Below are 14,513 nucleotides of genomic sequence, written 5' to 3'. Positions count from 1 at the left end.
GTAACCTTAAGCAAATTATTTACCCTTCCTGGGCCTCAGTTACATCCACTGTAACATGGGACAGTAACAATACTCCTATAGCAGGACTGTTGTGAAAACTAAGAATTTAAAAGTACTTAGTACAGATCTGGCAATTATTAAATTCAACACGTTACCTATTAGTTATTAAATAGGCTGTGTGGGTCAATGTCTGAACTACTGGAAAGCAAACACTATGTTTTAGTTATTTGTAGATTCCTATCACCTAACATCTGGCACAAGAGCACTCAAGAACTTTCTCAAATGAAGTGATTAAGAATCACCATGACAATGGGTGGGGGAGGCAGTGAACTGTAATTATTCGGTTAGAGAACATTTAGGAAACATCAGGAATATTGAGATGAAATCGAGCTATATATTATGATATATCTATCCATCAATTCTAAGCACTAATAGCCCAAATGATTGCTGCTCTAATGCTCTGGCTCATCACGCCAATTTTTATTACAATCTTTACTTGGCTTCTTTCAGACTCTGGGTTATTACCTTCCGGCCGTAGGCCATTACTAATTTGCATGACTTTTAAACTAATCATTAGACTTAAAAAGCAATTTTGCAATTTAAGTCCATGGCAATTAACTGACTTCCTACCTCAAGGCGCTAAATTACCCTGAAACACCTCATCAGACCTACCAGTCTATACAAGAGCAGGAAGTGTTGCAGTTGTGTTTTAGAACGTGCATGGCAGATTCACAAAATGTTAGGCATGAGAGTGGATTTCCTCGCACTGTGGGACTCCAAGTGCCCATAAAGGGCTTCATGCACCTTCTTAAACATGATGTCCAGCACTCTGGCCACCCAAGGGTGTGTGTGTGTGTGTCTGTGTGTGTGTGTGTGTGTGTTTCAGTGGCTGCGGGGCCACACCTTGGGATCTCCTGAGTGGCAGGTGGCCTGTTAATGAGTCCTGACATCAGAGTCATCCCGGCATTTGTGTGTGTGTGTGTGTGTGTGTGTGTGTGTATGTGTGTGTGAGTGTGTCGGTGGCTGCGCGGCCACGCCTTGGGATCTCCTGAGTGGCAGGTGGCCTGTTAATGAGTCCTGACATCAGGGTCACCCCCGCATGCATAACAGTACAAGCCTCCCCGCGCAGCGGACTGTGCCGCGGACGCCTGCAAGCCGTGCACCCATCGCACGCACTGAGGTCTTGGCGGTCATCCCTCGTGGGAGAGCTGGACAACCACGGCCGAAGGGAGGGCAGTCGAGGGGGGAATAGGCTGAGGGTCTGGGGGCGAGGTGGGTAGATCCTTCACAGGGCTTGGCGCTCCCTGTGTTTTGAGGGGCAGGACCCTGCACCAACCTCCACGAAGGCATCAGTCAGGTCACTAGCACGGTCCATCACTGGCAAATGGCGCCCGGCCACGATTTTCACCTTCAGCTTCCCAGGCATGGTCTCGGTTTCGGCCTCTTCTTGGGCTCCTGCAGAAACAAACAAACGAGTCTGCGCCGAGCGCGGGGCCGGCGGGAGAGGGGCGGAGGCGCGCGGGGTAACTGACAGCGAAGGAGCGCGCGGGGGCGCGCGCGGGCGCCCGGCAGTCGCGCCACGGGTCGCCACTCACTGTCGCAGGAGGAAGGGTGCTGTCCCGCGCGGGCGCTGAGACCTCATTCCGGAGAGGCGGCGGGAGGAAGGGCTTTGATGGGTTCTTCCGTCCCGGCCCCACAAGGCTGGGACGAAAAGCAAAACCCAGTCAGCATCCCGTTGAGCCTCTGCCGCCCCTGCTTGTCTCTCCTCCCCCGCTCTCAAAAATGGCGGCTCTCGGGGCGCGGAAGAAAGCATCGATCGTTCGGCGCTCTGCCCACTTGGCGGGGCGAAACTAAACTCGCCGAGGAAAGATAAGGGGGCGGGGCTGACGTTGAGAAAGCTGGAGGGCAGGGAAATGGGCCGAGTCCTGCATCATCCACCGAGTGGGGGCTGTGGATAGGTGCGGCGCTGCTTCCCTGGAGGGAAACGCTCCATCTTGCGGGCCGAAGCGCGAGTGCTGCTCTGTGACAGCCTCCGGCCGCGGCCTTCCCAGCTGCTACCGCCGCTTTTCGGATGGGCTGTGATAGATGGAGTAGCAGCGAAGACTGCTAGAAGAGCGTTTTCAGTCGGCCTTTAGTGATTCGTAAAACCAAATTAGCTGGTTTCTACTTGGAAGGGGTACAGGTGCGTGTGGTGGTTCCAGTTTTCTATGAAATAGAGTTAGATGGCCAGGCACAGTGGCTCACGTCTGTAATCCCAGCACTTTGGGAGGCCGAGGCGGGCGGATCACCTGAGGTCAGGAGTTCAAGACCAGCCTGGACAACATGGCGAAACCACGTCTCTACTAAAAATACAAAAATTAGCTGGGCGTCGTGGCGAGCGCCTCTAATTCCAGCTACTCAGGCGGCTGAGGCAGGAAAATCGCTTGAACCTGGGAGGCGGAGGTTGCAGTGAGCCGAGATCACTCCTCTGTCTCCAAAAAAAAAAAAAAAGAAAGAAAGAAAGAAATAGAGATACCAGGCACATCTCGAATAGTGAAATAAATATTTAGTGAAATATTTTATTCAGTCATAGGCACTTGTATTGTGCACTGGGTCACAGATATTACTGTGGGCGGGGTGGGGGAGGTCACCTTGAAATCCAAAGTCTCCTCTTGAAAAAAAGTTTCTGCTGGTAGGTGTGGTGGCTCAGATTTGTAATCCCAGCACTGTGGGAGGCTGAGGTGGGAAGATCGATTGAGTCCAGGAGTTCGAGACCAGCCTCATGGAGAAGAGGCAACATAGTAAGACCCCTTCTCTACAAGAAATGCAAAAATTAGCTGGGCCGGTGGCTCGTCTGTGGTCTCAGCTACCTAGGAAGCTGAGTTGGGAGAATCTGGGAGAATTGCTTGAGCCCAGGAGTTTGAGGCTACACTGAGCTGCCATCTCACCACTGCACCCCAACCTGGGCAACAGAGCAAAACTCTTATCTCTTAAAAAAAAATTTTTTTTTAATTAAATGTCCTGCACTCTTAGATCATCTCAGTGTTCTTATTAAGCATCCACAAGCCTAAAGATAAGACCTACAGTAGTAGCAGAAGTTCAGGACTTCCTACCATGGAAAGTATAGTCAACCACAAGAAATAAACATGGAGAGCGTTAAACATCTTGAAGAATTGACCCAACTATAAATAAAGTAAGGTGTTATCTACAGGCTCAGACCATATTAGGGAAATTGAGGCACACACAAGATGTAAATAAATCAGTCCTTACCAAATATCAAAATCAGCATTGACAATATACCCAGTATCAACAAAATCAGAGTTCATGCCGGCTCAAAGATTGTAACATTTCATTCCTAAGTGAAGATATCCGTATGATCTTTTTAACTTCAAAAATACTCAATAGAGTAAATACTCCAAACAGTAGTGATCCCGAATTATCTTTTCATGACAAAAATTCCTTCTATGGCAGGAATGTTGTTCACATAAGTGAGAAGTTGAACTGTTACAGAGAAAACGACTTCCTCAAAATAAAAATCTAAAAAAATCGCTTGCTTTTTGGACTAGAGAAACTTTTATCAATTCAAACTATGTCAAAGGAATAGGGGTCATAGATCCCATGCGAATTTCCTTAGGTCCACCTGCAGCTTTTTCTGGAGTCTGACTCTGCCCTTAAAATACCCTTGCCAGAATTCTGAAGGTTGGCTACACTATGTGATAAACGTTTTTTATTTATTTATTTATTTAGAGACACGGACTCACTCTGTGTCCCAGACTGGAGTGCAGTGACATGATCATAGCTCACTACAGCCTCAATCTTCTGGGCCAAGCGATCCTCCCACCTCAGCCCCCGAAGTTCCTGGGACTACATGCACATACCACCATGCACCGCTAGTTTTTTAAATTTTTTGAAGAGATGGAGTCTCCCTGTATTGCCCAGACTGGTCTCAATCCTGGCTTAAGCCATCCTCCTGCCTTGACCTCACAAAGTGCTGGGATTACAGGCATGAGCCATCTTGCCCGGCATGATCAGTGTTTTTTGTTGTTTTGGGTGGTAGAGTTGAAGTCGTTTTTGTGGTGAAATCAAAGTATTACCGTATTACCAACTCATTTTTAAAAATATGAAATGTATAAAGAAAAAATATTAGAAAAATGAAGTTTAGCACCAATATTAATGGAAAATAATGCATTGTGTTACAAAATGTAGTGTAACAAAAAAGTTGCAAATTGCACAATTAGAGGTTAGCAATCTCAGCCTCCTAATTAGTAGACTTTGAGGTACTTGTACATACTTGTTGCCTTAGGCTTCATCAACAAGAGATTATAATTAAGATGCTTCCTGAAAACTATTTTTAGTAGATTTAAGCCTGACTTCAGTTGAACTGTTTCCTAATAATTGCTCTCGTTTGTTTTAATTAATGCTGGGAACAGTGCTAACTTTCTGACAAATCTACCATGATGTGACTCCTGATTACCTTCTTTAGCTTCATACGCTGACACTCTTTTTGCGTTTTAAATTATCAATAACAAGAATTAATGTGTATTGATGGTTTGCTGCACACCAGCTACTGAATTCAGTGTTTCACAGCCTTTAAGGCTCCCTAAAATCCTGAGGTAGGAATTATCAGCCTTCATTTTATAAATGAGAAAATTATGGCTTTTCAAAGCTGTGGTGATTACCCAAGGTCACAAAGCTTCTAATGATAGAGGCAGGTTTTAAATCTAGACAATGTGATTCCAAGAACTCACGTCTTTAAAGATTACCTGTAGTTTTCTAATAAACTATAGTTTTCCTTCTTCCTGGAGTATCTCTCTCATAGTCATCCTACCAAATACCTATGAATTCATAACTCAGTTCAAAAGTCAACACTCTGGTTTCTGTTTAGAGTGTATAAATCTTTTGCCTTTTACAAAAGTCACTTCTACATCTTCTCTAATCTCCTTCCTAATAAATATGCTCTTCACTCCCACCTATGCTACTACTAAATCTAATACATTTATTATTATACTTTCCATGCAATAATTATTTATCCATCTCTCTCCCCCCCAACCCCCACTAAACCATGAGCACTCTGAGGGAACGGATTGCTTCTTACTCATCTCTCAATTCTCAGTTCTTTGTCCTGTGCCCTTCATGTGATCAACAAATTATTGTGGAATTAAATTAACAGTTAACACATGCTATTACTACTTAGATCGCTCTTCTTTCCTGGCTTCCTAAAATGTTCCTGTTAATCTTTCCCATTCTTTCAGGTTAAATTACTCAAGGGTTGTCAGTACTTGGTGCCCTCTCCTCACTTCCTAAGCGCTCCAAAAACTATTAATATCTGGGTTTAGCCACCACCACTCTACAAAAACAGCTTTCACTAATGCCATCAATAACCTCTGGTTGCTAAATGCAATGAACACTTTTTTTAGTTTTAAGTTTTTATTTTTGAGATGGGGTCTTGCTGTGTTGCCCAGACTGGTCTCAAACCCTTGGGTTCATGCAGTCCTTCTGCCTCAGGCTCCCAAGTTGCTGAGACTACAGGCACGTGCCACCATGCCTGGCTTCAGTTTTTTATTTACGTGACTCTCAGTAGCATTTGATGCTGTTGACCATGCTGTCCTTAAAATAATCTTCCTCTTGGTATTCAGAAACCAAGCTTCTCTTACCTATTCTGGTTTATACATCTGTCTTCTCAGCCTACTCATTGTCCTTAACTATTAAATATGTGTTTTTCTCAGGTTCAGTTTTTGTCTCTATTCTCTTCCAACTGTACTGTCTCCCTAGGTGATCTCATCCAAGCTCACAATTTTAATTTCCATCTGTTTAGTCAAGGACTCTCAAATCGTTATCTTTAGTCTGTAACTCGCTTCTGGGATCTTGACCCATATATGCAACTGCCAAGTTACTGTTTCCATTTGGAGTATCAAAGTGACCTCAAAAGTCAAGATGTCCAAAACTGACCTGATTTTCTTTACCTTTCCCATAACTACAACAACGAGAATGACAACAACAACAACAAAAGACCTGGTAGTCTTCTACTAAACAGCAATGCCAACTACATAGTCAATTGCTCAAGCCAGAAACTCACTGATTTAAGTTTGAAAGTGGGCTGGGATTACAAGTATAATTATACAAATGACAACTTGGGCTCAGTTCAGTTACTTTTGCTTTGATTTTTTTTTTCCTTTGGGCCAGGGTCCCACTCTGTTACCCAGGCTAGAGTGCGGTGGCAAGATCACAGTTCACCACAGCCTCAACCTCCCAGGCTCAGGTGATCCTCCAACCTTAGCCTCCTGAATAGCTGGGACTGCAGGCGCACACCACCACATCTGGCTAATTTTTATATTTTAGTAGAGATGAGGTCTCCCCATGTTGCCCAGGCTGATCTCGAACTCTTGGGCTCAAGTGATCCGCCTGCCTCATCCTCCCAAAGTGCTAGGATTGCAGGTGTGAGCCACCATGTGGCTCACTTTTGCTTTGATTAAGGAGTAAAAATGAGATAAGTAGGCATCTAGGTAAACTCATCATCTTATTAGTTCCCTTATATCTCATGAGGGCATACCTAATGTACCATGGGCAGAAGGACCACATCAAGTAAAATATTCTCTAAATTGGAAGATTATTGCAGTGGAACACATTGCTTTTTTTGGGAGTTTTGCTCTTGTTGCCCGGGCTGGAGTGCAATGGTGTGATCTCTGCTCACTGCCACCTCCGCCTCCCAGGTTCAAGTGATTGTCCTGACTCAGCCTCTCGAGTAGCTGGGATTACAGGCACCTGCCACCACACCCAGCTAATTTTTGTATTTTTAGTAGAGATGGGGGTTTCACCATGTTGGTCAAGCTGATCTCGAACTCCTGACCTCAGGTGATCCACCCAGCTTGGCCTCCCAAAGTGCTGGGATTACAGGTGTAAGCCACCACAGCCAGCCCACATTGCTTTTCATCAGTGCCTATCAATGCACTCAATGAGTCATGGTACTGAGATATAAATAGGCAGACACTTCCTTATTGTGTTAGCACCAGGACAAGTTCCCCTTATTCATGCTGGTACTGCAAAGCCTGCAGGTTTTCCGTTTGTGTCTACATAAGGGCTTTGTGGAAACTCTAGTCTGAACTGACCCTTACCTTTGATTCTTCCTCAACCCTGACCAAATTAATCACCAATTCCCTTTTTTTGTTTGTTTGTCTGTTTGAGACAGAGTCTCGCTTGGTCGCCCAGGCTGGAGTGCAGTGGCAAGCAATCTCAGCTCACTGCAACCTCCGTCTCCTGGGTTCAAGTGATTCTCCTGCCTCAGCCTCCCGAATAGCTGGGATTACAGGCGTGTACCACCATGCCCAGCTAATTTTTGTATTTTTAGTGGAGATGGGGTTTCACCATATTGGCCAGGCTGGTCTTGAACTCCTGACCGCAGGTGATCCACCCACCTAGGCCTCCCAAAGTGCTAGGATTACAGGCATGAGCCACTGCGCCCAGCCCCTATTGTTTATAATTCCTACAGATCTCTCGAATTCATCTATTTTCCACCATTATCTATCACCTGGAAGACTGGATCACTCTTGCTCTTCTCTAATCCTTTCAGCACAAAGTGACCCAAGTCAGCTTTTTATATAGCAAATTTGTCCCTCTGTTTTAGGAGAATTTTTTAGGAAAGATCAGACCTTTATATTATTCTTATTAGAATAAGACCTTATTCTTGTCAGACCTTTTTGTTATAAAAAAATGTTTTATATATTCAGAACTTCAAGAGACAGTTCGGTCAGCTGTGGATTTTTTTTTATTTTATTTTTGCTTTGTTGGGTTTGTTTAAAATTAAACTCTAGGCTGGGCGTGGTGGCTCACTCCTGTAATCCCAGTAGTTTGGGAGTCCACAGCAGGTGGATTGCTTGAGATGAGGGGTTTGAGACCACCTTGACCAACATGGTGAAACCCTGTCTCTACTGAAAATACAAAAATTAGCCAGGCATGCGGGTAGGCGCCTGTAATCCCAGCTACTTGGGAGGTTGAGGCACGAGAATCATTTGAGCTCAGGAGGTGGAGGCTGCAGTTAGCTGAGATTGTGCCACTGCACTCCAGCCTGGGCAACAGAGTGAGACTCTGTCTCAAAAAAATTAAAAATAAAATTAAAATTAAACTCTATGGCTTCTCCACCTTGTATTAGCTTGTCACCTAGTGCTAGATCGTTCCATTTTAATTTAACATTATCTACAAACTTAAGGAGGTCCCAGTTCACCTCAGTTCATGGGATCCAGGTTCTACTCCTGACTCTTAAAAATTTTAACCCCAAAATTTTAATCCAACACTACATATTTTCTTTTATTCACACCCCTTTCCCTTTGCCAATTAGATGGCATTAATAATTAGAGTTTTTATAGTCCTATGAGCCATTATCTTCACAGAGGCACTGACTGTAACATTAATTAGATTAATTAAATTGACAGGTAATTTCCCAACCCACTTGTTAACTTCCAGTCTTTCCCTGTTGTTAGAGGAGCAATCTGATAACATATCCAATGTACCTTGAAAAGTAAAGCTAGATTTATTTGCTAAATCTGTAAAGACTAGTATACCGTGACTCTCCAGCTGAACTTGCTATGCACTAGCATTATTTAAAGGAGTGCTGACAAGTGGGCAGTTACAAATCACTGCAATTGATGGGAAGAGCAAAAGTGAGCTGAGTACATGACTAGTGTCCGTATACAGCCCACGCGATATGGCATCTATCCAGTTTGTTCCAGACAGCTGCATAAGAGAATTCTAAACTTGCTGTAGGTTGTGTTGCTTCCCACAGAGGGAGTAGCTTCTTCACACATTACAGGTACCATCATACAGGCAGCTACTGCAGTTCAGATGAGGTGAAGTTGAAATTTTAACCTTAAGTAGCAATACTTATGGGAAACATATTAGAATGAGATAAGTCAATACAGGTCTTCTAATACTAAAGCTATTGGGGCTTTAGTATCTTTAATACTAAAGATTCATACCCTGGGACTTTAGTCATTACTTCTACCCCTTGTGGTTTGGTTACCAGGTCATCAATGTCTTGATTCCTATTTGAGCAAATAAACCTACCATCCCTAGCTAAGGGAGGTTTGTTCAAACATCCCCTGACACATTCTACCTAGCTTGAAACTCTTCAGTGGTTGTCTACTGCTATTAAGATAAAAACCAAAATTTCCAGGGTAGACCACAAGACTCTATGATCTGGTCCCTACCTACTTTACTATATTTATTTCACATGACTCTCCAACTGCCCTATTCCAACTACATTGGTCTTATTTCAATTGCATAAAAACCATATTCCATTTCGTAATCATTGACGTTGGGATAACTGGATAGCTAGATGAAAGAATGAAAAATTGAATGTGTTCCTCATAATATTTGGAACTTATACCACAGAAAAAAGAATTAATATATAAAGGACTGATATATAAAGAGCTTCTAAAAGAGCTAAAAATCCTTTTGAAAAATAGACAAGAACTATAAACAGATGAGTCACAGAAAAAGAAAGTCAAATGGTCCTTTACCGTGTAAACAGATGCCGTAATAAAAGAGATGCAAATTTATATTATAATGTAAATTTTTTGCATATTAGTTACAAATCCAAATGTTTGACAACGTACTCTGTTGAAAAGGCTGTGGATAAATACACACCCTCATATATTTCAGCCCAGCATGCAAAATGATACAACCCCTATCATTCATGTGCTAGAATTTGCCAATATCTAGCACAATTAGGTATGGATTTGTGCTTGACCCAATAATTCTACTCCCAGGAATCTATCCCAAAGAAACACCAGCAAAAACACAAAAAGTTGTGTGCACAGGGATATTAATGGCAGTACTCTTTGACATATCGAAAAGGCTAGGAACAATGCATATGACTACTATAAAAAGATAGGTTGAATAAACTGTGATTTTGCATATTTGAATAATATTCAGCCATAAAATAAATATCTACATATGACTGTGGTGTAATCGCCAGGGCTTACTAGGTAAACATTAAAAAACAAGCATGTTTTGGAAAAAAAAGCATCTTTTATCTAAGAAAGGAGTACAAATATAATACAGAGAAATCTATTTGCATATATTATTTTTAAATGGAGGATAAAAACGGTTACCTATGGGGGGAAGAGAGGACAGAGTGAGTAAAAAAGTAATGAAGCTAAACTTTTCTGAATGTACCTTGTTTGATAGTATCAGCTTTGGAGGCATGTAAGTGATTTATATCATTTGATATGGTTTGGATTTGTGTCCCAGCCCAAATCTCATGATGAATTGTAATCCCGGTATTGGAGGAGGGGTCTGGTGAGAGGTGATCGGATCAAGGGGGCAGCTTTCCCCCTTGCTGATCTCATGATAGTGATTTCTCATGAGATCTGGTTGTTTAAAAACGTGTGGCGCCCCCACCCCTTATCGCTGTCTTTCTCCTTCTCTGATCATGTGAGGCGTGCCTCCTTTCTCTTTGCCTTCTGCCATGATTGCAAGTTTCCCCAGCCATGCTTCCTGTACAGCCTGCATAACCATGAGCCAACTAAACCTCTTTATAAATTACCTAGGCTCAGATAGTTCTTTATAGCAATGCAAGAACAGACTAATACATCTTTATAAAGTAAAATAAACCAAAATAAAATTTTAATTGAAAACAAAATGAAATAACAAGGTAGAGATATGGAAAATTAACCACACAGAAAAGAAGTATTTTAAGTTCTTTTACAATATAGGAATTTATCTAAACATCCCTAGTGGGAAATGGCCTAAGGACAAAAGTAACTACAAAAAAAATCTTAAACTATTTTGTGATCATATTGCTAGTAATAATACCAGTATTATATATCTGTAATTATATATATATATGTATGTATGTTTACGTATAGAGAAAGAGTGTTCACACAATTATTTCAATCTCTTCAGGAACCAAGATTTTCAGGGTTAGAAAAAAAGAGATACCATATAAAAATTAAATAAATATAGTCATCCTAATTTATAGTTAGAAATAACCTTATGAATAGTATGAATTTATAATATATTTTCTCTTTTCTTTTTCTTTTTTTTCCTTTTGAGGCCAGTCTTGCCATGTCACCCAGGCTGGAGTGCAGTAGTGCAGTGATGCAATCACAGCTCACTGCAGCCTCAACCTTCTGGGTTCAAGTGATCCTCCCAGCTCAGCTTCCCAAGTAGCTGGAACAACAGACACACACCACCACACCCAGCTAACTTAAAAAAAAATTTTTTTTATAGAGATGGGGTCTTACCATGTTGCCCAGGCTGGTATGGAATTCCTGGGCTCAAGCAATCCTCCTGCCTTGGCATCCCAAAGTGCTGGGATTACAGGCATGATGTTTTGTTTATTTATTTATTTAAGTTTTTTTCTAACTGTATTCATGGAAATGTCTTATAAATATTTACCAAGCAGTAACAATGAATTCATCCAGTGCTGAGATTGTGGCCTCTACTCTAAATGCTATTTCCTACTTAAAAGAACCAAGACATGTCTACAGAGAAAAGGCTAATAGGAAGACAAATCAAGATGAGTTGATCATACTGGAAAGCAAGAAATCTATCCAAGACTGATAGGATCACAACAAAGGAACACAGGAGCCAGTAAAAGAGGCTCCCAGTGGCCAGAGATGGAGCGATTTGAGCATCAAGAAGATCAATACCTGCAATTAATTGGAACACATCAAATTTGCAATAATCCAGAATTCATAATGATATTAACAACAACTACTACTACAGAAATTATCAGGGGAACCCGCCCCCAATATTTCAATGTAGGTTCTTTCTATTTTCTGTAAGTGTCAGCTGGCTGAGAAATAAAGAGAGACAGTACAAAGAGAGGAATTTTACAGCTGGGCCGCTGGGGTGACATCACATATTGGTAGGACCATGATGCCCGCCTGAGCCTCAAAACCAGCAAGTTTTTATTAAGGATTTCAAAAAGGGAGGGGGTGTAAGAACAGGGAGTAGGTACAAAGATCACATGCTTCAAAGGGCAAAAAGCAGAACTACTAATAAAGATCTAACAAAGATCACATGCTTCTGAAGGAACAGGACAAAGGGCAAAAGCAGAACTACTGATAAGGGTCCAACAAAGATCTCAAGGCAAAGGGCAAAAGCAGAACAACTGATAAGGGTCCAACAAAGATCTCAAGGCAAAGGGCAAAAGCAGAACTACTGATAAGTATCTATGTTCAGCGGTGCACGTATTGTCTTGATAGACTTCTTAAACAACAGAAAACAGGGTTCGAGAGCAGAGAACCGGTCTGACCACAAATTTACCACGGCGGAGTTTTTCTCCACCCTAGTAAGCCTGAGGGTCCTGCAGGAGACCAGGGCATATCTCAGTCCTTATCTCAACTGCACAAGACAGACATTCCCATAGCAGCCGTTTATAGACCTCCCCGCAGGAATGCATTCCTTTCCCAGGGTATTAATATTAATATTCCTTGCTAGGGAAATAATTTAGTGATATCTTCCCTACTTGCACATCCACTTGTAGTCTTTCTGCAAGAAGAAAAATATGGCTCTTTTTGCCCGACCCCACAGGCAGTCAGACCTTATGGTGGGGTGACTTAGGAAGACATTCCCTTGTTCCTTAAAAATTGCTGTTATTCTGTTCTTTTTCAAGGTGCACTGATTTCATATTGTTCAAACACACGTTTTACAATCAATTTGTACAGTTAACACAATTATCACAGTGGTCCTGAAGTGACATATATCCTCAGCTTACAAAGATAACAGGATTAAGAGACCAGCTCCAGCAGGTCCCTCCATTCAGGGTCCCTGACTTCCTGCTACAAGAAATGACCAACAGACCAGGTGCAGTGGGAAACACCTGTAATCCCAGCACTTTGGGAGGCTGAGGCAGGTGGATCACGAGGTCAGGAGATTGAGACAATCCTGGCTAACACGGTGAAACCCCATCTCTACTAAAAATACAGAAAAATTAGCCGAGCGTGGTGGCAGGCGCCTGTAGTCCCAGCTACTCTGGAGGCTGAGGCAGGAGAATGGCATGAACCTGGGAGGCAGAGCTTGCAGTGAGCTGACATCACACCACTGCACTCCAGCCTGGGCGACAGAGTGAGACTCCATCTCAAAAAAAAAAAGAAATGACCAACAAACTTATTGATTCCTTTGGAGAATGCTGGGAAACCAATATGTTATTCTAAAAACAGAAACAACAAAAAGAATGAATCAAGTCTTTATCTTGCCCTTCCTGGAAGAACTGCACCTCAGGGTAACCTAAGGGAATAGTTGATGTGAGAAAGTTTTTCTATAAGAAATATTGTAGTTAATAAATGAAGAAGAATTGGTAAAATTAAAATATCACCTGTCTGCAACTCATAATGAAATCTTGGGTCCAGGCAATGGTGATTAATGCTTGCTGACATCACAGAAAGAGAACCAAGCTTATGTGTCTCCTGATTTGATGCAATAGTACAAACACAATACTTCCCATGACATACTTGCTTTAAATAAAATTGAAACTGAATTGAATCAAACCTCATACCTATTTGCCAATTTTATAAAAAATACAGTAGACAGAGGAGCATGTTAAATAACAGCACTGGGACGCAATCAGGAAGATCTAAAATAAAGACAATTCTGTAAACAAATTCGTGTTTCTTCAACAAATACATTGCAAGAAAAATAAAGAACTGGAGAAATGGTTTATATTTTAAAAGATTTAAGACATAATTCAACCAAAGGCAATGTTTGAATCCTGACTGGATCCTTCTGTTAACAAACTGCAAGACCATTTCTGAGACAATCAGGGAAATTTTAATCTTACCTGGATATTTGATAATATTTATTGTTAAGTTTTTAGGCATAGCATCTGTGTTGTAAAGTGACAATTGTGGCCCCAGGAAAAGTACCTAAAAGCAGCCTCTAGTTGCTGAGAGAAATTCCTAGCTGCTAGCCAGGAAGGAAATGGGACCTCAGTTCCACAACCACAAGGGACTGAATTGTGCTAACTGTACCACTGAACTTGGAAGCAGATTTTTTTTCTCCAGAGCCACCAGATAAAAACTCAGTCTGACTAACACCTGGTCTAAGCCTTGTAATACCCTGAGCAGATGACCCAGTAACACCATGCCGGACTATTAAAACAGTTGGTGAGGTATAGGATGGGAGAGAAACAGGTGATTCTGTAATGACTTCTCCCTTTGAGAATCAACATACTGAAATTACACTGTTAAATTAGGTGCTGTGGTCTGAACATGTCTCCCCAAAAATCATATGTTGAAACCTAATCTCTGATGTGATAATATTAAGAGATGGGGCCATTGTGGTGTTGTGAGGATGGAACCCTCATGAATGGGATTAGTACCCCTATAAAAGAGGCCCCCAACAGCTGTCTTGCCCTTCCACCTCATGCGCACAGTGAGAAGGTGTCATTCTGTGAACCAGGAAGCAGGCCCTCACCAGAAATCAAATCTGCCAGTGCCTTGAGCTTATACTTCCCAGCCTCCAGAACCATGAGAAATAAATATTTATCATTTATAAGTTACCCAGTTTATGATATTTTGTTATATCAGCTGAAT

At 42.0% G+C, this 14,513-nt stretch overlaps 1 protein-coding gene and 1 long non-coding RNA gene across 21 annotated transcripts in view; one reads left to right on the top strand and one right to left on the bottom strand.

Moving 5' to 3' along the window:
* C2CD5 (C2 calcium dependent domain containing 5) overlaps positions 1-2,059 on the bottom strand; it is a 96,126-nt gene extending 94,067 nt beyond the window's left edge. For 8 of the 20 annotated variants that reach the window (XM_019039163.4, XM_019039161.3, XM_055358438.2 and 5 more), the window contains exons 1-2: positions 1,596-1,819; positions 1,337-1,455 (exon numbers count right to left, since the gene is read on the bottom strand). In XM_019039163.4, the coding sequence (XP_018894708.1) occupies positions 1,337-1,426 (90 nt within the window). In that variant the 5' untranslated portion in view covers positions 1,427-1,455; positions 1,596-1,819. Of the gene's footprint in view, positions 1-1,336; positions 1,456-1,595 lie in introns of all 20 variants that reach the window. The other 12 variants (XM_055358435.2, XM_055358436.2, XM_019039158.3 and 9 more) reach the window with 8 other exon arrangements.
* The window catches only part of LOC134756572 (uncharacterized), a 46,175-nt gene continuing 33,554 nt past the window's right edge, over positions 1,893-14,513 (top strand). The window contains exon 1 of the long non-coding RNA XR_010129360.1: positions 1,893-2,182. This is a non-coding gene — a long non-coding RNA (uncharacterized lncRNA). The remainder of the gene's footprint in view (positions 2,183-14,513) is intronic.

This window comes from Gorilla gorilla, chromosome 10 (assembly GCF_029281585.2).
Source record: "Gorilla gorilla gorilla isolate KB3781 chromosome 10, NHGRI_mGorGor1-v2.1_pri, whole genome shotgun sequence".
Lineage (NCBI taxonomy): Eukaryota > Metazoa > Chordata > Mammalia > Primates > Hominidae > Gorilla > Gorilla gorilla.
This window is presented reverse-complemented; position numbering and strand designations above follow the sequence as displayed.